At 39.3% G+C, this 25,056-nt stretch overlaps 1 protein-coding gene across 1 annotated transcript in view; it reads left to right on the top strand.

Moving 5' to 3' along the window:
- The first annotated feature begins 522 nt into the window (after positions 1 to 522).
- LOC127933852 (nectin-1) overlaps positions 523 to 25,056 on the top strand; it is a 94,889-nt gene continuing 70,355 nt past the window's right edge. The window contains exon 1 of the mRNA XM_052530877.1: positions 523 to 1,270. Within this exon, the coding sequence (XP_052386837.1) occupies positions 1,216 to 1,270 (55 nt within the window). The 5' untranslated portion in view covers positions 523 to 1,215. The remainder of the gene's footprint in view (positions 1,271 to 25,056) is intronic.

The following is a 25,056-nucleotide window of genomic DNA, read 5'->3' on the forward strand; positions in this document are numbered from 1 at the left end:
CATTGCAGCCGGCTTTGTTTTTTATGTTTATTTGTGAGTAGGTATTGTATGAATAACATAAGTCAACGTAGTTTTACACACACACACACACACACACTTTGTACTAAAGGTAAATCAAAATAATGATGTCACTGTCTAAGCAGAGGGATTTGTGCAACCCTATGGAATATAGTCGACACATGAGAAATGAGGTAATAATCAATATTTCAGAATAATTCAAACTCAGATATTGGTGTGTGATATCTGAGCTTTAATTATTTGACTACAAATCTCACCTCATAATACCTCCCAGTGATTATTTCCAGGATAAACTGAGATGCTCCCAAGCTGGCTTCTTAAAACTGACTAAATATTTAAAAAGAGCCAAAAGAGCCATTCTTTTGAACGGCTCTTTGAAAGGAACGGATCGCGAAGATCCGGATCCCCTCAAAGAGCCATAAATCCCATCACTAAACAATAGACTAAATCCTCCCACTCGCGCCTCAAGATCGTAGAAGCCCCGCCCTTTTCTAACGTCACCATGATTCGGATCTCTCCTCGCGCTAGGATCAGCTACACTAGAACAGTTCAGGTTGTGGCAGCAGTGCCCTAAGTACGCCAAACCACGGCATTATTGCCGTATTCTGGAAAATCTGTCCTTTTTCTCGGGGGGAAAAAATTACTCGGAACGGATTCCATGTCCGTTGAAACATCTTCAGCACTCAGCAAAAATAATCTGTTAATCCCCAGACTCCCAAACTGAGGAAACAGACCGGGACCGTTGGGACTTCTAGGACATATTCTGGTTACTACTGCGCAAAAAAGTACAGAGAATCTTATTATACATACTTGTATTGTGGAGCAAACGGATCGGATGCATTAAACGCCGCGTTATTCAGGGCACAGGGTTGAACAGCCGCACTGGATTCAACGCTTGGGATGCGGGATCCCTGAACTTATCTGCTTCTTATCCGCCTCGTCGAGCGGACTTTTCATCTGCAGAATCAGAGAGTCGATGAGCATCTTATTCGTGCTTTGGATTTGATCTCAGTTGCTGCCTGCTCTAAACTCTTCTGCAGACGTTGCGCTGAATGCAGTTTTAGTATAACAGCTGACTTTCTGTCGTAAAGTGAAGGGTGGACAGAAGTGGATTGTGTTGAAGTTGCATGAATCACCGGATCGCTGTTTGCAGATCGCGATATCAGATCGGATATTTGGCACGAGGCGTGAAGCGTGATGATGATGTTGGCGACTTTTTGGATAGTCCTGCTGGTCGCGTTAAACGCTCCAGGTAAGTCCATGAGCTCCATTGAAGGATGTTCCGTAAGTCAAATATGCGCTTGTATCATTCATCAGTTCTGGCTACTCTGAAAAACACAAACGATCTATGAATGGTTCATAACTGTGTAAAGTTAACCTAAACCCTCTGATTATACAGTTTTTCCATAATTAAGATAAATGAACTCGAAGTGAACGCATGAAAGCTTAAGATGCAGGCAGATGGCGATAGTGATGCTGCGCTTGAATATGTGTGCTGCTGGTTAGTTGTGAATTATTGGAGCGCTCATGTAACAGCCTATAAGAGATGAAGAAGATGAGTAAATTAGTTTTCAAGAAATAAAGGATATTACACATACAAGTGACTGTCTGTCTGTCTGTCTGTCTTTGTCGGTATCATTTGACGCATGATGTCAAATGAGTGGATGGAGACGGATCATGTCACCCGCAGCGATGAATCTTTCACCTTACAAATTGATAATGAAATACTTGCGGCTTTTATTATTATATTAAACATTTTGTGACAGGTGTTTACTATTTGAAAATAAATAAATAAATAAAGTAACTGACGTGACGGTTATTTATTTAGCTACTGTCTGGAATTTAATAAAATAATATTTTATTATTATTTCTTATATAGTTAGTAAATCAGCGTTGCTTGGGTATATCCATATTTAGGGGAAACAGTTTATTTCACCTTTATTTGTCTTCATTGGTCGAACACTGAAAAAAAATAAAAATAAACTCAAGTTAAAAATTGAATAGCAATGACAGAAATCATTGTGTGAAGTTGTCAACGAAAACATATTTTAACATTTATGTTATCTGCACAGCTCTTTTCTTTTTTTTTTTGACTCAATGGCACAACATTCTAGTTTTTTTATTTAATTTTTATAATCAATTAGTGTTGTCAAGTAGTATGGTTCATACTGTTCTAAGGTGCAGCAGGTATTGATTTAGTCAACAATGGGTTACAATTAGTGGACTTTCACTCGGCTGTCAGATTAAAGCTCTTGCTTTGTTCGTGAATGATATGTGTGCGACTCCTCTGTGATGATCAGAGAAGCTACCCTTCCTCGTTCATCCCCTCTGCCTGAATTTTCTTTCCTGCGAAAAAACAAATGCATCACATGGAATGACACAAAACCCGACTGTAACACACAGTTTCCCTTTTAAAATCATCCTGTTCCTTTATCAGCAAGATTATTCAATTCATTTTCGTTCCCCAGAGTCCCTGGCCAGTGTTAGGTGTCTTTTAATAAACTGCTCTTGAGAGTATATTTTCTAATCAATACTGCACTGCTGACCTCTAATGTTGTAAACAAACCATCTGATGTATTGGCTGCATCTCTGACCGGCCCCCAGTGGCTCTATAGAAGAAGCTAAGCCAGTCAAAACAGCTGTTTGGGGTCAGTTGAGTGAAAGGCTTATGTTATAACCCTTGAACCTCCCTTCACTGGGAAAATCTTCCCTGTATCATCATCTCCATTTTTCACTCTTACGTGATGGAGACGAGCCTGAGACTTGATTAAAACATTGAAAAGCAATGAGATTTTGCTTCTCAGTGTACTGCTGCTCTTTGAAGTAATATAATGCTTTGCTAAAAAGTTGCGCAAGGCTCACTGGATTCCTCACCCTTACCATAAGGAGATGATTTTATCGCTAAGCTTTGTGTAATATAGGGCACCTTGTACAGTTGCAAATATCTTAGCTTGAACATGTTGCCTTTGGCGTGACTCCAGAAACAGGACCACATGGTTGCCAAATGTTCGTGTGTCTCTAAGGCTGCTTTCAGATTCAGTTCCTGTAGACTTTTGTCATGTGATCTAAACGCGCATGGGAAGATGATACAGGATCTAGATCTGGAATTTTGCCCGAGCGAAATTGTCGATGGTAGCACACAGTATTAAACGAGTCAGCCAGTTTGAGTATTTGTTCCTGTGGGTCAGGGATGACTTCAGAAAGAATTATCTGGCTTGCATTTCCCACCATAACCAATGACTGTTAACCTAACAGAGCAAACCATTGAACCTTCTTCACATTGATGACATGCATAGAACTATTCATTTCTTCCCAGGCTATAATTAAAGACTTCAGAGTCATACAGAATAAAATCCCAGGGCAATAAATAGGAGCATACAAAAAGTTGCAAAGATCCGTTCAGACAAGATCCTTGGGCAAACAAACCCCAGCATGCCCTGTTGACAAGACACCTTGCAAATCTAAATGATATACACAACCCGGGCGTACTGAACACATACCCCTTTGTTCACCTCTGTGCAGTGTTTACTAGACACTTGCCATGCAATTAACAGCTGGAATGGGTGTCTTAGAAGGCATCTGGTTATTGTTTCTCCTTTTGAAGCAAAGCAATCACTCAGCATAAATCAACTCTACGTGCACATGTACATGTCAGAGCTGGCAGGGCTGCCCTCCTTCTGCGTTCGCAAACACGTTAAGCTACACGTACAGCTGAATGCTTAATGCTGCTTCAAAGTCGAATAAACTAATGAACTGTAATGAATTATGTGGATGCGGTTCTGCTTGTTGTGATTCGATGCCCACGGCTCTTCCATTGAAAAGCGTAGGCAGAAGTGTCGTAATTTATAATGTTATCTGCTTTGAGATTCACGCCCCCCTTTTTGCCAAGTTGGAACCCGCCAGACTAATCCATTAATAGGGCAATTTGCAATATGTTGGTTGTAATGCAGCCTGAGTAATCCATTGGGTGTGCTGATCTATTGATAATGCCTGGAATGGCTCAGCACTAGGCCAGATCAATCAAAAGATTGACACTTTATGAACTCGCAAGTCTTTTTTAAAGGACTGTTTACCCAACAAAATGAAGATCCTGACATAATTTAGTGATACTTGTGCTCTTCCAGTTTAATGTGATGGTTCTCTTCTAGATTAAAGAGAAGCGTAATGGAACGGACTGTGCCGTTTGATAGTGATTACCTAACTTACAGCTCTCCCTTTAGAGTGAAACAGCTGCCGTACGGATAATTCCTTCTAACCTCCAGTGTTTGGTGAACCATCATTGATTCATAAATCATTATTTCCTCCTGTGATACCTTTTTAGCAAGAATTTTCTATTTGCAGAATGGAAAACTTTTTAACGCTTCAGGAATAAGCATTCATCATGGTTTGGCCTGGGAGCACTTCACGGCGGGGCTCTGATCTAAACCTTAATTATTTGAACCCACCACAAACATCAATTTTACTAAGAGGGCTGGTTCAAGGTGAAATACCCAGGAAAGTGGTTTGTGAGTGCATGTCACAATCATTCGAGTTAATCCGAGGGTAGAAAAATGGCTAAAGGCCAAAAATGCTTTTTGTAAAGCACTTTCAGCTATTGCATGTACAATATAAAAGGTGGTATATTAGTTAAATTTATATATAAAATATGTACACTATAGATTATGCATTATTTATGAATTGTTTTCATGAAATTCAATTCATGATTGGTGCAAATACAAATGGCAGGTTTCAACACATCAATCAGATGTAGATTTGCTGATCAAGAACTGATTCAGTTATTTATTTTTTTTTTTTTTTTAATGCCAGTAAAAGAAGAACAGTAATTTCTTTATTCTTCTTTTCAGTAAAATAATGTGCTGACATGTTAGAAATTGAATAGTATGATAAGTGAATAGTGTCAATTCTGATTTTAGGTCAACTTTTATATTTTAAAAAACAGAACGTCACAGAATGGAACAAATACCCGGTTGGCCTTGTTACCCATGAGTCTCATTTCCACAGAGCATGACAGCTGATTCTGTGCGTTCTGCTCTTTGATCACAAAGTCTTGCCTGATTTGTGTAGAGATGATCCTGTGGTTCATGTAAAAGATCAGGATTATTTTCTTGGCTGGAGGAATCATGTTTGAATTTCGTTTGAAGTGGTTCAATCAAGAGAGAGAAGAAGAACATCTTGTGATATTCCCCCCCTTGCATGTTTTGATTATCCCATTGACTATGAAAGCCATATTTGAGTGGCATTTTTAATTTGTGAGTTTTGCCAACACTTTGTAAATTGCTGCGATGAGTAATATCAGATTGCCCGGGGTCCTTCACGGGTGTGCGCAAGGAAGATTACAAATTCGTAAAAGAGTTCAGTGAGGGGAAAATAAACGTTGTTTGCTGCAAAAGCTCGGCTCTCTTGCACATTAAATGGCTTTACCGTTTTCTTTATGTGCAACGACAGGAATTCAGTCATTCACTTTGAGGTCAAAAGATGAACCTATTAATGTCAGGCTTCTTTGAAGGCCTAAGTGACATACAAGCTGTTTTGACCCCAACAATAGATGTCTTGAATGGCAGACAGCTTTGTGTGTGTGTGTGTGTGTGTGTGGGTGTGGGTGTGGGTGTGGGTGGATGTAAAACCATGATGTTCCATGTTCCACCCATGAGAAACTAGGGTGAATTCAGACAGATGGTTAAACACCTCTCAATTGTATTTGCAAATGTGTTGGAAATCTGTTTTATTCCCAAGTAAAACGTCCATTACTTTAGCATTAGGTTACTTGCTATAACATGATTCCCATACTGTTTTAAGCCATTTTCCGTTCACATCAGAATATATTACATAAGTGTGAACTGAAACGGTTTAAGCGAAGGGACCTGATTTTGAGCAGTTGCAGTCACACTTTGATGTCGTTTAACACATATAACCATTTTCCTTTGATGGGGTTTAACAGTGAGGTGCATTAAAAAGCCACTTTCTGTTCATTGATTTCATCTGTCAGTGTGCCCATTCATTGAACTAGAGTTTAGTCATGCATTTAAATGACTTTCTATTTATTTATTATTTTACTAAGAGAATGGTTTTTATTTCTCCCAGTAGCCCTGATTTCATATGTTTTATGCAAACTGTGATTGTATTTCATATGACAATGTGTAGATATGCATAAAATGAATTCATGATTGAAAAATCACTTAAAAATGTTCAGTAGACTATTTTACCCCAGTTTTTTGCAGTTTATTATTAAGGTATCCCATTGTTAGAATGGCAGCATTCTAAAGCTCAAACTCAGTTGTACGTTCAATCTCCCACGCACTTTTATGCAGAGATGTCCCGATCATTCACTTTTTAGGGTCAATTTCAGTTCATACGCTGCTTTAGAAAGCAGCTTCCTATGAGACATTAGTTTTGGAACAGAGCCACTTGTATTGCTATCTGGGTAAATATAGCTTTTAATTACTCCAGTGATTTACAGGTGAGAGAGCAGGTTATCATGTACCCCTCATCATCATGCAGCAGTGATCTATGGGGTCTGACCAGAAATTACCAGTGTAGAAAGCTATTAACATGAACTGTAGTCCTAGCGGTGCTCAAAACAGCAGCAGCATACTCAATCCACTCGGCCTCAGTGAGCAGAATACATAGTCTGCACAAATGTAGGAGATCACAATAAAAACATCACTCAAAATACGTCGCATTAGTTGGCTTTGCTTGCAGTTCTGTGTTATAGTTGTGTCGATGGGTACTTGTCACCGGTCCTCCATCGTAATGAGAATATGGTCGCAAAGGGGATGTTTTATAGGAGGAAATGACTGTTTGTCAGTGGCAATACTTTTGAGTTCTTCAGATACACTGGAAAAGAGCTGTTTTAGATTTGAAGAGCTGAAAATGATAAAAAAAAAAAAAAAGTGCTGTGTGCAACACCCTGTTTCCCAAAACTAGATTTCTGTCATTATTGGTAGATCAAGGCAAGACCGGCGAAATTGGTCATGATTATCATCTCTCATCCCGATGGTAAACTCCATTGTCCAAGGCATCACACAAACCTTGAAGTTGGAAATGACTGATTTTAACTTTCAAAGCAAAAAAAATAAATTAAATTAAATTTAAAAAAAAAAAAAAATATATATATATATATATATATATATATATATATATATATATATATATATATAGATATATATATATATATATATATATATATATATAGATATATATATATATATATATATATATATATACACTCACTGTGTATCCAACACTAAAAGCTTCTTGTCTGAGGAACCCAGAAATGCATGTGCTTGGTTTGACGGCATGCTAATTTCACCTATGCTGCCTTCCGCATCACTTCCTTTCCCTTTGCTGTTTAGTTGTTTGCGCTGTGTATTGTGCGTTCTGGGGACGAGGGAGACTGGGACAGGTCTGTGCGGTATATTCCCTCATATAGATCATTTCGTTTCAGGCTGGTTAAAGCGATTTCCTCAACTCCAAATCCTCATCTTAGTTGGATTAAACATTTTGGGGGGAATGAATACTTTTTCAATGATGGATGAGCATCAACCACAGAAATGCAATTATTCAGAATGTGAATTTCTAGCTCTGAAATGTAATCCAAGTAATAACTTGGCACCATGCAAACTTGATTTATGCAGAATTTGAATAATTTTGCTTTCCGACACCTTTGGTTCTGTTTACTCACTGGGCTTGTTGCTTATTGGTGCTTACCTTGTGAAACATTAGCTGCGGAGGTTCTGATATCCAGGATTTAATTCAAGTAGTTGCTCTCATTTTCAGTTTTGTTGTATACAAAATGAAACATTTGATTGCTTTGTTCACTATGGCCAGAAACACTTTTCTTGATTAGCTGTTTTCAGATGTTTACAGTTGGCTCATTCACAATGAAATTGACCCAAATGGTCTACGGTTTCATGTCTTTGAGCTGACTGGCTTGTTGCATGCGCCTGTAATTGCCAGATGGGGATGTGTTCTTATTTGAAGTGGATCTTTTGAATACTAAAAGCCAGATGAAGCAGGGTCATAAAAGACGATGTTGATCAGAAGCAGGTGTCTCTCAAAGAGTCATGGAGCTTGTAAGGGTGAAAAACCTGCAGAAATCATCAGCCGAACCTCAGTAAGTGCTGCTTAACCCCAAGAGGTCACAGGAAGGTCTTTTATTGCATGTCTCTCTGTCTGTTTGTCTGTCCTCCTTGGAGAGAGTTAGTCATTACTGTCTGACAATGACACATGGCACTGTGTTTGGCGGGGGCTGCTCACCGGATGGAGTTCTGCTGTGAAAGTGATTATACAGACATTTGGGTTGGATGGTTAAACATTAGCATGCGGATGAGAGCTCCATCCAATTCCCCTGGAGTAGCTGGGTTTATTTGGTACTGGGGTGATGCATGGAAAGCCGCCCAGAGCTAAGGAAGAACAGTGAGAGTGACAGCCAAATAATATTACTATGGTGAATTTACCTCGCTGCTAGCAACCCCTGCAGATTGTTAAAGCAGCTTTTGAAATGCTGGTTGGAACTCCAGTGTTTTGCACAGTGGGAAATTTTGATTTTTGAATTGATATTTTATATATTATTAAATATTAAATAAATGCTATTTGTAATTATGTAAACTGATGTGTACATTTTTTAACAAAAAAAATAAATAAAATAAAATAAAAACCCTGAATGAGTTCAATTAGTTCAATGTAAGTGTATTTTGTGTTACTGTGGGGTTAAAATTTTAGCTTGTTAATATGTAAAACAAGAAATAAATCTGACCTTTAGACAAAATAGACTGAATTTTAATTATACATTCTGTGAATGTAATATCTAGTCTAAATAATTTAGGCTATCCATTGTTGATTCTCAATTATGTTTATCCCTTGTCAGTAATTTTAAAAAATGTATATTTGTCCGCTGCTGAATTTAAATAAATAAATGCTAACTTTTTATCTCAGAATTATGAATTCATATCCTGCAACTCTTTAAGTGTATATTTTGAAGTTCTAAAGGTTTTTTTTTTTTTTTTTTTTTTCTTCTTCTCAGGATTCAAGAAAAAAAAAATTCAATGTGAGAATTTAATTTCAAAAGATTTGTGAGATAGAAACACAGAATTGCTTTTTTTTTTAATTTTATGAATTTAATGAATTTATTTAAATAATAATAATAATTTATTCCATTATTCTCTAATGGAGATGGGCTTCCATATTTATTCACTTGTGGCATTTGAAAGACTCAGACTAAGCATTGTAGTAAAGTATGCCAGACTATCATAGTCTGCTGAATCCTCCGTTTACAATCAGCCTGCTAGTTGGGAAACTGCCATGTGCAAGCTGTTTGCCTGGTGATTTTCATATTTTGTGTGTGCAAAACAACAACAACCGAAACAAAACAAAACATCACTGACGTTTTTACCCAGAATTTTCCCTGAGAACTGTCTTGGTGATATATAAATGGTTTTACTTAAAGAGCGGTTCCATTTTGTAATGCAAATATATTGCATCCTCAGGACTTCCACCATTGTTTTTTGGCTGAATCTATAGTGCACATTTAGGCGGTGTTGTGCGGATCTGTCTAGATGTGACGTAGCCGCTCAATGGTGAATTAAACATGAGTGAGAACTCCTGATCTAAATAATGGAGTGGAGTGTTTCTGAACCTCACAACTGACTGCGCAAATAGCACTAAAAACAGAGTAAGTGCTAAATTAACACACATGCACACAAGCGCTTCCTCTTTTTCTTTGTTTGTGGAGGGTCTTTAAGTAGGTCCGTGAAGTGTGTTAATTGGAATGGGTTTTTAGCGTCATGTTGACCTGAAAGTGACTCTGCGCGGGGACCTTTAGCCTCAACGTCCTTCGTGTGAGTGTGTATGTAACGTCTCAGTGCCGAACATATTTGTCTGCGTGCACCTGCGACCCCAACTGGTACACATACTTGTTTTCCAGGTCCCTGATCACACAAACCTCTCCCTCCCATGCTTCCAAATGGTGTTCTTGTTTTATCTGCAGAGTTCAGCTGCAATTTTCTGCTTCAAACCCTTGGAAATCCTATTCTGTTTTGAGTCGAAATGCCTGAATCAGCCGAATAATGGAAAAGGAAATCAATAAAATGGTAGCCAATCTTGCTTGTGCTTTTCTGATTTGTTATTAATCTGATTTAGCGATTCTCATCTCGATTTAGAGATTAAATAGTTAAGCCCACCCATCCTCCCACCCTTGGTTTTCCACTCACTGAACAGATACTTCAGCTGTATTGCTGCAGTGTTTCCCCCCCTCCTTCTGTTGACTCCACTTATTTTCTCTTCTTTTCCTTGCAGAATTTCCTGAATTGGCTCCCTTTCAATTTATGAGTAGGAATTTGAATCAAATTGGCCACAGGATAATGAATTAGAATGACAGGAAATGGAATTACAGTTGAATTAACAGTCACTCAAAAGGAATTTCATTAGTCCAGTATTCACGAGTTATTTTTGATTAATTATGGCTATTTATTCTCTGAAATGCAGGATATATTAGACCACTAGAAGATTATTTTTAATACATTATGTAACAATTTTTTTTCAATGTCTTTATTAATTTATTTGTATCTTTTTTTTCATATTTTCAGTTCAACATTATGTTTCATTTCAAATTAAGGTATTGAATTAGAATTTTCAGTTTATTCCCTGTTCAGAATCTGAGAGGATTCCTCATTTAAATAGAATCATCTCAGAGGTCGGCCTCGATTATCCCTCCATTTCTCTCTCTGTTCTGTCTGTCGCTATCATCTCTCTCTCTCTCTCTCTCTCTCTCTCTCTCTCTCTCTCTCTACATGAAAGTCTGAAATTTGCTCAAAATCATGGACTTCTCAAGATTTGATGGTATGTGGTGTCAGGCCGCCCATGGCTAGTAAATGACTAATCTAGACCACTGCGTCCACTGCTGTTAACTTCTAAATAAATAAAAGAATAGCATACACTTGTCGTCCATGTATTTTAGTCATGCTGCTAACATGAAGCCACAGATGCATGAAAAAAAAAAAAAAAAAAAAAAAAAAAAAACTTAAATTAGATCAACATTATCACTTAAAATGATTTTAGGTTATATATGTGTATAATAAATTAGGGATGCCAGATATGACAAGTGATTATAGCAGCATTTTTTATAATCTGTCTGATTAGGCCAAAATTAGAAGCAGATAATATTACTGCTAACAGAATTCTCTTTTTCTGTGCCAAAAGAACTGAAAAGTGATCCATCATTGCTAATGTTCCTTGTAATATTTAGATTTTAATTGAAACATGATATTGTAGATCAGAATTTGGTTTTGAATGTTGTTCAGTTTGAACAAAAGGCAAATCAGGGTACACAAATATGATTTACGTGTATTTATTTGACATATCATAAATATAGTCAAACTAATTTAGTATTATAATTTATTACTATATATGTTTTAATGTAACTTTTATAATAAAGTTTACGTGAAGGTTTACAAAGGGCATTTGTAAAGGTTTATAAACATTTTATCATTTTATATTTATCTGTACTGGACAGATTTTGGTACCACTGCTTCCCTATAATAAATATATGTCTTGGGAGTGTAGGAGAGCTTTATAGCTGTCAATCTAATGCCTGTGTAAGGGTTTATGTTGAGTCGTTATCAAGTCTTCCACTTCACAGGCTCCATATGAGATAAACCAGTGAGGGCTCTGCTGAGAGGCATCCAGCTGGGGTAATGGTGTCACGCTAGAGAAATGGGGAGGTTAGTCCGAGCACTGATCTGGGATTGAGCGATCGGATAATTCCAGGCCTTCCGTTAAAAATCTTGTGTATGGCTCTGAAATAAAGTAGATCAGATTCTCACACAATATGCGCACACACAGGCCCCTCAGACTGAACAAGTCAATTTACTACAGGCAGCTGGGCTAATGTGCGTCTATTAAAAAAGACATGCACTGGTGATTACTGGCCTGCGCAAAAGCATCAGTCGGGGGAATAGAGAGGAGGAATTCTGTGAAAATGACCGCAGTTTTCCTGCCTGTTCTTTCTCCAAGGGGACTGTAAGTCTACATATCTTGTATTGGATGCATGTGTGAGCGTGTATGTTTGTGTGTGTGTGTGTGTAATTGGCAAACAAAAGATTGGATGAAGGGAAGACAAGGACTGGAGTTGCTAAGCAGATCTAATATCTGTATCTAGATTCAGTCTAATGCTTTTCATGCGGTGTGCATTAAATGAAAGGTACTTTTGAATCGAAAAAATGCTTAAATTGCAGTAAGATTCAAAACAGTAATGCATTATAAATCAATCTGATGAACCATGTTTTAAGAGGTTTTAAAATAGCGACATATGCATGAAACAGTAATTATATTAACAGTATCTTGTGAAGCTCTTTTCAATTTATGAATTGCACAGATGGGCAGAGAGACAGAACGAGAGTGTGTTTGTTGGATGAAATGTTTCCCTTTGTTTGATGAGTTTTGATAGATGCTTTTTTAATATTCCAGGCTGCATACTCGTTAAGAGTGCACATCAATGTTTAAAGCAACAATATAGTTGTAATAAGAAAGGGAGGGGAAATGGGTCTGCTTTAGAAAAAATAAAAAAAATAAAACAGGCTTTAGTTATCCTGCTTGGCAGTGTGTGTCTGCTGTGTCCCGCTAAGACTCTGACTCAGGCGAACGCTTGGATAGAACTACATAAGATCAATACCTTCTCAGTTATCTCCAACTGCTCTGAAATCCCAAACCAGCTACTGATTGAGTTGTAAAATTTGGAGGTGAGGGAATTTTCTCGCCTACATCTGCTATGACCAAAGATACATATCCTTGTTTATTGGAAGGCTGTCTTTTTGCATTACTTAGAATTGGAGTAAACTTTTCATTCAAGCTGGAATTGTTCGGATTGGCTTGACAGGTAGAGATATAGTTGCAGAGTGAAAGAAGAAGACAAACTGAGAGATGGCTTGCTGTTTTGGCATTGATCCAGTGCTGGCCTGGCAAGCACTGATGCCAGAGTAACTAATGCAGTCTGATATTGAATCACCAGTTTCAGGCATGGCTGCACAGCTCCATGTCACTGCTTCATTTGAAGAGGGAAAATTTTGTCCCAAACGCACCCACACATCTGCCACCATTCTAGCACTTTCTGTGTTTCACATGTTTGTGATTAGTGGGTTCACATCACATTTCACCTTATTGTGTATGTGTGGTGTTTAGTATAGGTGTCAGTGTAGCTCTGCAATAAACTTGTTTTGATTGATTTTTTTTTTTTTTTAAGTCATACAATTAAAACCCTTTATAGCCCCTTTCACACTGCCATTCCGGCAAATACATGGGTAAAGTAACTGCACGAATTTTTCTCGGGTCGCTAGATTTAGCACATTCACACTGCCAGTGATGACCCGGGATATGTGCGTGCTTTCACACACAACCCGTAAAGATCCCGTAACGACATGTGACATCAGGGCGTGACGTGTCATGGACGAGTCGAAAACGTTAGGCACGTTATACTTTCACTGAAGCAAGCAAACGATCTCGGCGTCAGCGCGGAAAGTGAGGAACTAACTGATCTCTGCTTCATTAGAGTTAGCACATATTTTTTCATCGGGAATGTTGATCTTCCTTCAAAACAGCCGGTAAAAGAGTCGCGCAATAATGCGCGTCATCACTTCGACACGGCATTAGATCTGGCTTTTGTTCACACAGCGCTCGTCCCGGGATTGAATCGGCAATGTTACTAGGTCCCCGACCCGGGTTCAATGCCGGAATCAATCCCGGAATGTGTTTGCTTTCACACAGAAGGCGACCTGGCAATGTTCCGGCAATTTGCCGGGTCCGACGTGCAGTGTGAAAGGGGCTTACGTAAAGTGCTCCTATGATGACTCTAAATGCTGTCCACAAAGGCAGCTCATTGGAACAAAAACTGTGAGTTTAATTGAGGGATGTGTAAAAAATAAATATATACAAAGAGAAAGAGAGAGAGAAAACCTTATAGATTCCATCCTTTCTTGTGGTAGAGAAGGGACAGACACAGGCTGAGAAAGAATTGAGAGAAGTGTTAAAAAAAAATGAGGGAAGAATATTCTCTTCAGGCATTGTGATGGCCACACTAATGGAAAAGACTCCCGATATGTTCCACTGCATAAGTCATTGCCCCAACACAGTAATTTGCCCCAGGCAGTTCTTACTCTTGGCCCAGGGGTGACTCTTTGTCCCTGGGTGCATTATAAAGCCTGCTGCCTCACCTGTGATTAAATCACATGGGTGCCACCTGTAACAGGGTGTGGTTCCTTTCTCTCACAATAATAGTGCATGTCCCCAGGGTCTCCGACAGCAGTGTGCATTGACATTAAAAGCCCTGAAAGGTAAATGTGTGATGTAGTTAATGGCGCCAAGTGAAAGACAGGTGCCTTCATCATATTGCTAGAATCTCAATGACTCATGTTTGTTCATAAAATTGATAATCCACATTGTAAGTGTGTGGTTAAATGTGCAGTATATGTACATTTCCGAGCATTGGGATGGCCTATGTATGATAAATCGGGTAAACAAAAGGTGAAATGTAATTGTCATGGTTGTAGTCATTACTGATAACCCATAAGGTTGCTGGATCAATCTCCTTGCGAGGATGACCACGCACTATAACCTTTGTGCTCATTAGCAAGGCACTTTACACCAGTTTGCTCTGTGGGGGTTGTTCCTGCAACCAGTTCCAGGTGCCATGACTCTGCATGAAAGTCATGGAAACAAACTCTGACATTGTGGTGACAAAGACGCTAAATTCATGCATGCATCTACACAGGTAGAGGATTGACAGAGCAGATCCTCTAGGTATGGTTCATCTGCCTAAGGATAAGCCAAAGACACAATACTCTCCCACCTCCAGAACCCTTTCACCTCATTCTCACAGAGGATCCACCCTCACCCCTCCCTTTCACACCTCCTGAGAGCCACTGTGCCAGGAGAGCTGAATGGGAGGTTAATCTCTGGCTCATTTCTTGAGGCGTTGCACGGTTGGTTTAGCTGTGGCATCAGCCAGTATGGAAGCCACAAAAAGCTGCAGAGCCAGTTAATGTTGGAAGCCAAGTCCTTGTTGTGCTTCAGTCTGTGCCAAAAGTAATATCTGGCTAGGGAGAAGGAGGGGCATTTTCTCATACAAGCTAAATAATCAACCTCCCAATAACATGCCCATAACCAGAGACAATGTAGCACCCTGTGATGCCTACAGAAGTGTGGCTTCTGCTTCTATTATTCCAGCAGACTCTGTGGAGGTTAAAAGGTGTAAGAGGCAAAGTTTTTCTTGCCATGGAGAGCTTTGGTGCTGCCACCGTTTGCCTTTCTCCAAATCCAAATAATTAATTTGTTCTCTCACTGCTGTTGTTTGTCTACCCACAGTTGATGGGCCGAACTGCTATTTGGTCCAGAATTTCTGCTAGGAGCCTATATACTGTGCTCAGGAAAGGGCAAATCGAATCTCATGATGAAACTTAAGGAATAAAAAGGTGCCCTATATTGTCTATGTCTTCAAGAAAAAAAAAAAAAAACACAAAAATCTTGGATGTGAGCCATCCATGCTGCCAAGGTGCTGTAAAATGACGTAAAGTTAAATGTTTCCTTGGTTAATTCATGGAAGATGGGGGGAGGGCTGATCTATAAGCATGATCTGTAGGGAATGTACTAGGGATGCTAGGGGAGTGTTATACCTCTTAATGAACGCCCTTTCCAGGGTTGACTGCAGTTCATGCTTAGTGAAAGAGAAAAAAATTTAACAACATGGGGGAAAAATTATATAAATTTTCTGTAAACAGTTCTTCATCCAACCAGAAGTCCCTTGACACGTACGAACATTGTTTGGGTCAAAAGACAATCTTTTTCCCCTTGTTTCTCATCTGGGTTCTTTGAGCCACAAAGCCCCTTAAAGTTCATTCTGCCACATGTTTTAGCGATATGTGATGCTGCTCTTGTGAAGGTAATCATGTGGAGTTAAGATGTAGGGGGCGGGGAAAAAGTGAAAAGGGTTAATCCAATTGGCTGGGATTTGATAGCGTTATTCTCTTCACAATGGCTCCTGACTTTGGATGTTATCGATAGATCCTCTCTATATTTTGGGGGGGAATGAGTTGTCAGTGCTTTTTTCTCCAGTAGGATCTAAAGCTTTTAAGCCCTGCACGGTGTTCCTGCTGTGCATCCGCGATGAGAGGGGGATGGATATGGCATTTGTTTTTGTTAAGGGAATGGAGAGCTCAAAGAATGACGGATGCAGTGATGCATGGGTCTGTGTGTGCACAGACACACACGTCAATCTGTTTATGAGTATGTAAGTGCGCATGTGTACGTGTGTTTGTACTGTGGACGTGCAGCAGAGTAGAGCACGACATGCTCCCCTTGATCCTGACCCACTTTCTCCCTCTCTCTCCCTCGCTCTGTTCTGCACTTTTCCTCTCTTTAATTGCTGCTCAGCAAACTGAGGCCATCTGTTCACCCAGGGCCAGTCACCATGGAGTTGCTCAGAGGCTTTTCGGATTTGTGACGGCACTGACCAACAGGGAAATAGGAGTCAGGGGTGTGGAGTATGCAGCAATTATTGGGGCACCGGAACTGTGCCACAACAGTGCCATGCCTGGAATTGGCCGACGGACGTGCATAACCATCCTCTACTGCTGATAGCCATTAGCACATTAGTATTCACGTAAATAAACACAGCCGTGGTCCTGTAGCTTAAATGGATGGGTAAAATGTGAACCACACTAGTTAGAAGCTACTCAAAGTTTAAAGTTCAACTGTAGTCAAGCTATGCATTTCCCGAAGTACTTAATTATTGAAGTACTCAGTTATTTACCTGTATTTTTCACAGAGCAACGAGGATGATGATATCTGTCGATGTTAAACATCTAAACAAACCAACACATTCAAATAAATCAGTTTGTTTGTTCAAAATGATTGGTGGATAAAACTAAATGAAAAAAAAAATATATAGCTTGTTATTCCTGGAAAAGCTATGCTGTTTGGTAATTTGGTTAAGTGAGTAACAACACTTTTAAATTACTTGCTATCCAAAACTAATAACATATAACTACAAGCATAAACATATAACATACATTAATGAAGAGTGAAAATAATGAATAGTAACAAGACAAAGTGTGAAGTCTAAACCTGATTATTAGTGATGTTCAAATACCAATTTAATAATTTCCGTAATCCGATTTTTAAACATTCAGGTTTAAAAGGTTTAAAAAAAAAGAAAAATATTGTTAAGAAATCATTGGAGACGTGCTGTGTCATGTTGTTCCACTTTTCTAACCATATTCATTGCAGAACATAAGTATTAATCATTCCTGCCCATGATCTTTGACCGCATAGATCAAACATCAGGGTTTACTTCTCTAATCCACAATCGCTGCAAAATATGTAATTCCTGCATAAAGGAAGACATTAGGTTGACCCACCACACAGAGGCATTTTTTGTCAGCCTCATCAAGGCAGCTTATACTTTTACCAACCACATCATAAATAGTTCTTCATTTCATATACAATCCCGAATTGAAAGGCAGTGATTTCTCAACCATGTGATGTATTTATTAAGGGTCAGTGATACTGATTGCTTGTTTGTAGTCTTGTTCGAGGTTTAATGAGATCATCTGAACTGGGTCCGTGGAGATTAAGTCGGTCCCTTGTATGAAGATGCCTTTCTGTTTTTGTATTGCTTTTTTTCTTTAATTGCCTCTCAGTGACATGCATCACTGGAGTGAGGTGTTAAATACAACACTCTCTGTTAATACTCTCCCCGCAGATTAATCTTCCCTGCAAGTCAGTTGCCACACCTGCCAGTGACGTGCCGGAGCAGCAGGAAAGTATTAGCCTCATGTCCCCTGCTGCCATGAGATATTTGAAACATTCTCCAGTGACTCTCCCGTTGCTTGCTTTTCTCACTTTCAGCTGCTTTCAGCTTTTGATCTATGCCATTTGCACGCTCAACAACTGTGTGCGCTCAGTTGTGCGCGTGGCTCGTGTTCATGCGAATCCCCTGCAAGTAATGATGGCTGTCTTCCTGGAAGCACGTCTTCCTCACGGAATCTTGGATGCATTAAATGAAATGCTGAGCTTTAGATGATGGATTTGAGTCGCACTTAAATCAATATGTGTGCCCTTGTTGTATTTTTACACCATTTAGTACATTTAGTCTCCATGTTTTCTTTCTTCCTGTATTATGGGAGTTGGAATCTACGTAAAAGACAACTGATCTCCTTATTGACTATTCACGTTGTATGCGGACTACTGATCAAGCTTCCAGAGCATTTCTTCCTGTTTTTCTGAACAATGCTTGAAATCGGCAATGTTTACTATCGGGTTATATAACATTCCTAATTCTTCCTTCCTACTACCTACAGGGCCTGTCAAAGCACCCTGTCTTTAACGTCAGTCACCGTATATATCAGCCAAAGATTGTTGGCACCATATAACCCTTCGCTCTCATTGTTCACTAAGAGAGCAGGTACGAACAGAGTCTGCCAGAGGAAACAAGACAGTTTTGTCAGTTTCCCACAAGGGAGGTAACAATATTTGATCCTGGTGATGGTGGAGCATCTCCATGGTGCTTTTTTATGTGAATGCTAACAAGACCTCTGATAATATTTTGTTGCGGAACATTTATGGCGATTAAATCACATGTTTTTTTTTTTTTATCGGTTGTATGATTAGGCACCATTCTACTTGTTCTCATGAATGCAAATGAACTTGGCATTACAAGATGGAATTCAGTTTTTACATGTGCATTGCACTTTGTATATGTATTGAGCTTATAGTTTTTGAGTACATTAAGTGCCAGAACCAGGTGTGTTCATTTTGTGTGTTATTCCACCTGCGTAGCACAACAATTCAAGATGTTTCTGCCCAAGGGTATCAGTGGGTGTGTGTGTTGGGGGTGGGTGGGGGGAATACAGTACAGACCAAAAGTTTGGACACACCTTCTCATGACTATGAAAATGGTAGATTCACACTGAAGGCATCAAAACTATGAATTAACACATGTGGAATTATATACATAACAAAAAAGTGTGAAACAACTGAAAGTATGTCATATTCTAGGTTCTTCAAAGTAGCCACCTTTTGCTTTGATTACTGCTTTGCACACTCTTGGCATTCTCTTGATGAGCTTCAAGAGGTAGTCACCTGAAATGGTCTTCCAACAGTCTTGAAGGAGTTCCCCGAGAGATGCTTAGCACTTGTTGGCCCTTTTGCCTTCTGTCTGTGGTCCAGCTTACCCCTAAACCATCTGGATTGGGTTCAGGTCCAGTGACTGTGGAGGCCAGGTCATCTGGCGCAGCACCCCATCACTCTCCTTCTTGCTCAAATAGCCCTTGATGCCTTCAGTGTGACTCATCGTCACATGAAAATAAAGAAAACTCTTTGAATGAGAAGGTGTGTCCAAACTTTTGGTCTGTACTGTATATGGGGGTCAGGATTAAAGTTCTCTCTCTGGGATTAATCAAACTGTTGTCTGGACACAGGCAGAGGGAAGTGAGCACAGTCCGTTCAAGCGGGTGTCACAACGGTCAGCATAGGTCACTTAAAATGCTAGTGTATGTGTGTGCACATGTTTGTTTGGACTTTTAAAACTCACTGCAATGGAACTTCTTGTTGTACACATTTCAGCAGTGTTTCGCTGAGCCTGCTATCTGTAATGATTTCAAAGCTGAAGGAGAGATTGAGAGAGTTGCAACCGCCGGCCCATTGCCCAGGTCTTGATTGCTTGTTGATTTGGGGCCATGTTGAAACGTTGGTCTAATTTATGTGGTACTCTGGAGAATTTGCTGACTCTGCAGTTGTGTGATCCTGATTTAATACAATGTTTGTGTGTGTCTGTGCGACTGGATGAGTGAGTAAGTGTGGGTGTACAAGGGTTGGGATTTGTCTAATGCATTCTCCTTAACCGCATGAGAGGAACATTTAATTGATCAATGTTTACTTTGTCGCAGCTCAAGATACTTTATGAAGTTCTCGATTAAGTGTTTAAGTATCAATTGGGTTTCAGACGTTTCTATGGAAATTCCCTAGTGGAAACAAAATGAGAAACAACGTCGCTTGTTGATATATTGTAAAATTATTGAGTTATACTAATGTGGATCATTTGATCTTAGAAGAATCTGATAAAAAATGTTTTTGAGTTGATATTGATTTTATTTTATTATTATTTTTTTGTTGTAATTGGCTGAGCTAGTCATTTGCTGATGCCAGTCTCTCAAAATGGCCAAATATCATACAGCTAAAGTCCTCTGTGAGATCTTTTAGTTTTTGTAATGTATGAAAACTGCCTCCCTATCTTTTTCTCTGGCCTGGGAGGTCCCATGGGACCAGAATGGAGATGCATTAAGCCACTCACTATATTTACTTGTGCTGGATTGATGCTGATGGGCGGGGGCAGCCCTGGAGCTGTGAAATGGGAGATTGATCAGCACTGAGTGTGTGTCAGGGGAGTCTTGACATCTACAACTGCTTTTCACGCATCTAGACTGGAAAATCCATCATTCAAGAAGCCCCACGCCAGTCATGACAGCCCACTCTTACCACACAGATTAATCAGATATCAGCAGTGGAGCCAGGATACATGGTCAGCGCTTTATGATAAGAGTGGTTTCTTGACAAAAACACTGTGTTTGTCAGATTTCTTGATAAATGACAGATCATCACCCACACTGTGACTTGAACGTGTGCGTACGTGTCTGTGTAAACTGAGAGCTTGATAAGTACAGGAGAATAACGCAGCATTATTCTTTGCCATAAGCGTGTTGCTGTTCTTTGCATATGCAAAGGTGCGAATGGAAGGAAGCACTAGAAGTGTTACAAATCGAGAGGAATTGCAAAATTGCAACTACGCTACATATCATAGGAGATTGAACTGTCCCTTGAGGCTTTTATTTCACCTAAATGAAGAGCTGTATTTGGTTTCCTTTCAGTACAATGTCAATACAATACAACTTATGCCATCCATCTTTGTGAGTGTCTGTTACATTATCTGTAGAAATGGCTTCAGACAGTTCTCTGTTTTGTTGTTAGAACCTGCTATTATCAAAAAGTGAATTGAACAGCAGAAAAAAAAAAAAAAAGTTAAAATAAATTAATTTGGAGAAAAGCTACTCACTTTGTGACCTTAGAGCAGGTGGAATAATAATAATAAAAGAAAGTTATCAATGACATTTTATTCCACATTTCGACAACTTCTGGCAGTGATCTTGATTCTACAATTCTCACTTTATTATTGAAAATATTTTTCCAGCCTTTTTAGGTGAATTTATCAAATGATTATTCATTAAAAAATGAATGGAAATAGAAAGTGAGAAAAGCAGCATTCAGTATATGCCAGCTGCACTATTTATCTACCATAACAAAGAAGGTTTTGCCATCCTCTTCCAGAGTAGGATTCGGCTTTATCCAACAGATAGCAATTTCATTCTGCAGTGAAAAGCCCGCCCAGCTGCTAGGAAAACAGATAAACTGTCATTAAATGCCACTTTATATTTGAATTAAAGGCATTTCGAGCTCTGTTTGGGGTATGATAGTGCCTCAAACACTTTTGTTACCTCTTATTTTCTTTATGTGTTTGCAAATTGGAGATAACGACTATAGAAGAGTCTATTCAAATGCTGGATTTGAGAATCATATCTCTGCATAAACAAGTAAAATCAGGATCAAAGCCATTTTGGTCTAAATCCATAATGCTGCTTTTAGAGATGCAAAAAGACAAAAAAAAATTCAGAACTGATCCGATCCGATACCGACAATTCTGAGTATCTGCCGATAACGATCGAATCCGATACCAGCGCAGTTTTTCTTTTTAATTCAATGTAGAATTTCTATACTTCTCTGTGTTGACCTGATCGTCACTCTTTTGTGTGTTAAACACAATCTACTACATAAAATGAAAATTAATCACAATCTATGCAAAAATACTATTATAAACTAGGTTAGTGGATAGCAGCTAAAAATACTCTAGAAAAAATCAAGAGTGCACAATAATTGTATAAAATCTAATGAAATATTTCTAAATTGTAGATTTACCAGATTTCTAATTGTCTAAAGTCTGGTAAAATGTTACACATTGTTCTTTGTATTTTTGTAAAATACATTAATGAAAAAACAAGTTTATATATTTATATATAAATCTAAAATTCATTTCCTTTAAATGTATAGCATAGTAATAAAGGCAGAAACATGTGATAGATAGGACAGGAGCCGATAATGATCCTGAGTATCGGATCAATGCATCCCTAGCTGCTGTAACACTTTCAGGCATTTTGGACTTATATCATCTTATCTTATTTTGATCTTTTTGAGACGTAATCTTGCTATATATGGTCCTCGTTTGGTTTCGCTTTGCCAAATGTCTGGTCATTTGACTTGTCTGCTGAGATGCTTTGCTTCCAGAACTGGCTGCCATCTTTTTTACGGACTGCTTTATTTAGTAGATATATATTTTTAACAGTGTCTGCAATTGCCATTTTGTATTCCACACCTGACATGAAAAAGTGGATTTTCGGTTTATATTTATAGGGAAATGTTGCAGTGAGAGTCCCCTGGCTGTATATCAATGCCACAATGACTTGCAAAGGCTGATTACATGCAACTGGTTCCTGGGAAAGATTAAGCCACTGAATAAACCGCAAAAAAGGGTGAAAGTTCGCACAGGACAAAAGGAAATGTTTCCTCTAAAGATGAAGATGAAAGATCTCTCTTGTTGCTCTTTCTTTTCCCTTGCCAGACGTTTAGAAATGAAATGCTGCATGATTTCAAATTGTATGCCCTAATCATCACAGAGAAAATTCGTCTACCCGGTGGACAGAATTGTATAAAGTTCTCATGCCCGCGCTTGGATATTTCAAATGCGACTGTGACTGCAGTCGATCTGGTTTACTCTGCCTCGGTTTGTTTTGGTTCAGTACTCTAGAGTGTGACAGCACATGATGTATATTTAGCCACTTGGGCTGCGCTTTGTCCTCGGTTGCAGCTCGGTGCGTATCAATTTTGAATGCCGTACACCCAACTCAGATGGTGCTGTGTGTCCAGCCCGGAAGCATCACAGAAGGGATGCTCTGTGTGCTGGAGGGGGGTCACGTGTTGACCCCTTTGTGCACATGAGTACGTGCTCGACAGAAGCACATCGCCCATCCCCTCGCTGCCTCAGATTTAGGCCACTCCCCCCAGCTGCCATGCTCAGACTGAACTCGGCACATAAACCTAATTGATTGATTTACTTGAATATCCTATTCGGAGAGGTCCTCTGAGCGGCCAGGGGAGAGGAAAGGGTGAAAAAAAAGGAAGGGTTTAATATTTTCATCCCTGGGAAGGAGCTGCCACAATTCATTACTTTACTTCATTGCCCACACCCCCACAGTTATTTTTCACACTAAGCGTGGAGCACCGGGTCGCTGTGCTTCAATATGGTAAGAAACAGGGAGAAGAGGACAAGCAGAGCACATGGACAGTGGTAATGACAAAAGCACATTGCTCCTAAGTCAACATAAAGGTTAATAGGTTTTGCACCCCACTGCAAGCTGCCTTACATGTGTTTAGATAAGCCATTGGTGACCCCTTCATTTGACTACGACCCCTTACATTTGGTCAAAGGTTGTTCTATGTCTTGACCATACGGTAGTTACACTTTCCTGACTTCATCTCCATTCTAGTGGGATTTCCAGTTGGTTCACAGCTCCCGAGTGTTGCATTAACTGGACCAACCTCTGTCACTTGACTAGATCAGGACTTGAAGTAAAAGTCAGCAATGGGGCCAAAAGTGTGAGCGCATCCTTTCCACTTAAGGGTCTTTTCTTAGCACTGGCAGGTGTGGAGATGACCACTTGGCATGTAGGGGGCATTTGACACTTTCTCTAAATTCATTTCTGGAAGTGAACTAAACAGAAAAGCTTCCAGAACTTCACTTATTTTTGTCATAATTGATTTTGAATTGTTTTTTGTGCTCCTCAACACAGTATGAAAACTTTTTTGCGGTCAGGATTATTAAACGCGAGCCTGTCGCAGATTCTACCTCCGTGAAGAGCTCTCAGAATATGTTTTTATGTGATTCTTCATCTCCAAATTGAGTTTTCCTTTAGTTTGTGGAGCCGTCAGTCAGTGGGAATGGATTAAAATGATGCAGCATCTCTAGAGATAGTGTTTTCATTTTGTCGCCGCTGCTTCCTGCATCAGGGAAAGGTATGGCTTGTATTTGGTGGCATGTATGTGATAAGATATTACCTGATGTATTTTGTCAAGGTCAAAGTTGCACTTGAGATGCATTGAGTTTTTCCTCAAGCAGCCCCATCCATAAGTTCTAGAGGTTCCTTTTTTCCCTTTAGTTTTCATAAAGAGAACCTAAATGGTACGCGGTAACACACGTCCCTCTCACAATATAATCTATTGCTTTTAACACTCAGAAATATTCACGCAATCATGCAGTATGTATCATCTGCACTCTGGCGCGGTTAGCGTTCACACTCACTGATCTACATGTAACTGATATGTAGACCCTTCAAATGTTGTCCCGGGCCGCACTCTGCTGTGCTGGGCAGGTCTCTTTTTTTGTGCATAAAAAAATGACACTAATGCGAATTAATCACGTAAAAAAAAAAAAAAAAAATTGTCCAGCACTAATATATAATATATATATATATATATATATATATATATATATATATAGCAGAATGCATTACACACCGTACTGCCATTACAACAGTACCCTGCACATAATTCTCATCGTACCTCTAATCCGACAGCTTATCAGACCATAGCTGTCATAGTTCATTACTTTTCCATCTATTGCTGTAATCTTCCACCTCATGCGGGTGAACCCTGCTGTCTATAATGCATGTGGAGAGCAATTGCAACGCATGTAAGGGGCTTTTCGAGAAGGATGTTGTTTTTGAAGATGACAATGTTGATGATGATAGTGATGCTGAGCTGTGTATGCTTCAGGCTCTGTTTCGTGCAGAATGGCATGGTGCCATTCGTCTTAGAACCCTTGGGGCTGACATATCACCCCCTAACGTCCCTCACGCGTCCCCCATGGGTGCTAAAGCTCCATGTGAAGTT

The sequence above is a fragment of the Carassius gibelio genome, chromosome A18, assembly GCF_023724105.1.
Source record: "Carassius gibelio isolate Cgi1373 ecotype wild population from Czech Republic chromosome A18, carGib1.2-hapl.c, whole genome shotgun sequence".
Lineage (NCBI taxonomy): Eukaryota > Metazoa > Chordata > Actinopteri > Cypriniformes > Cyprinidae > Carassius > Carassius gibelio.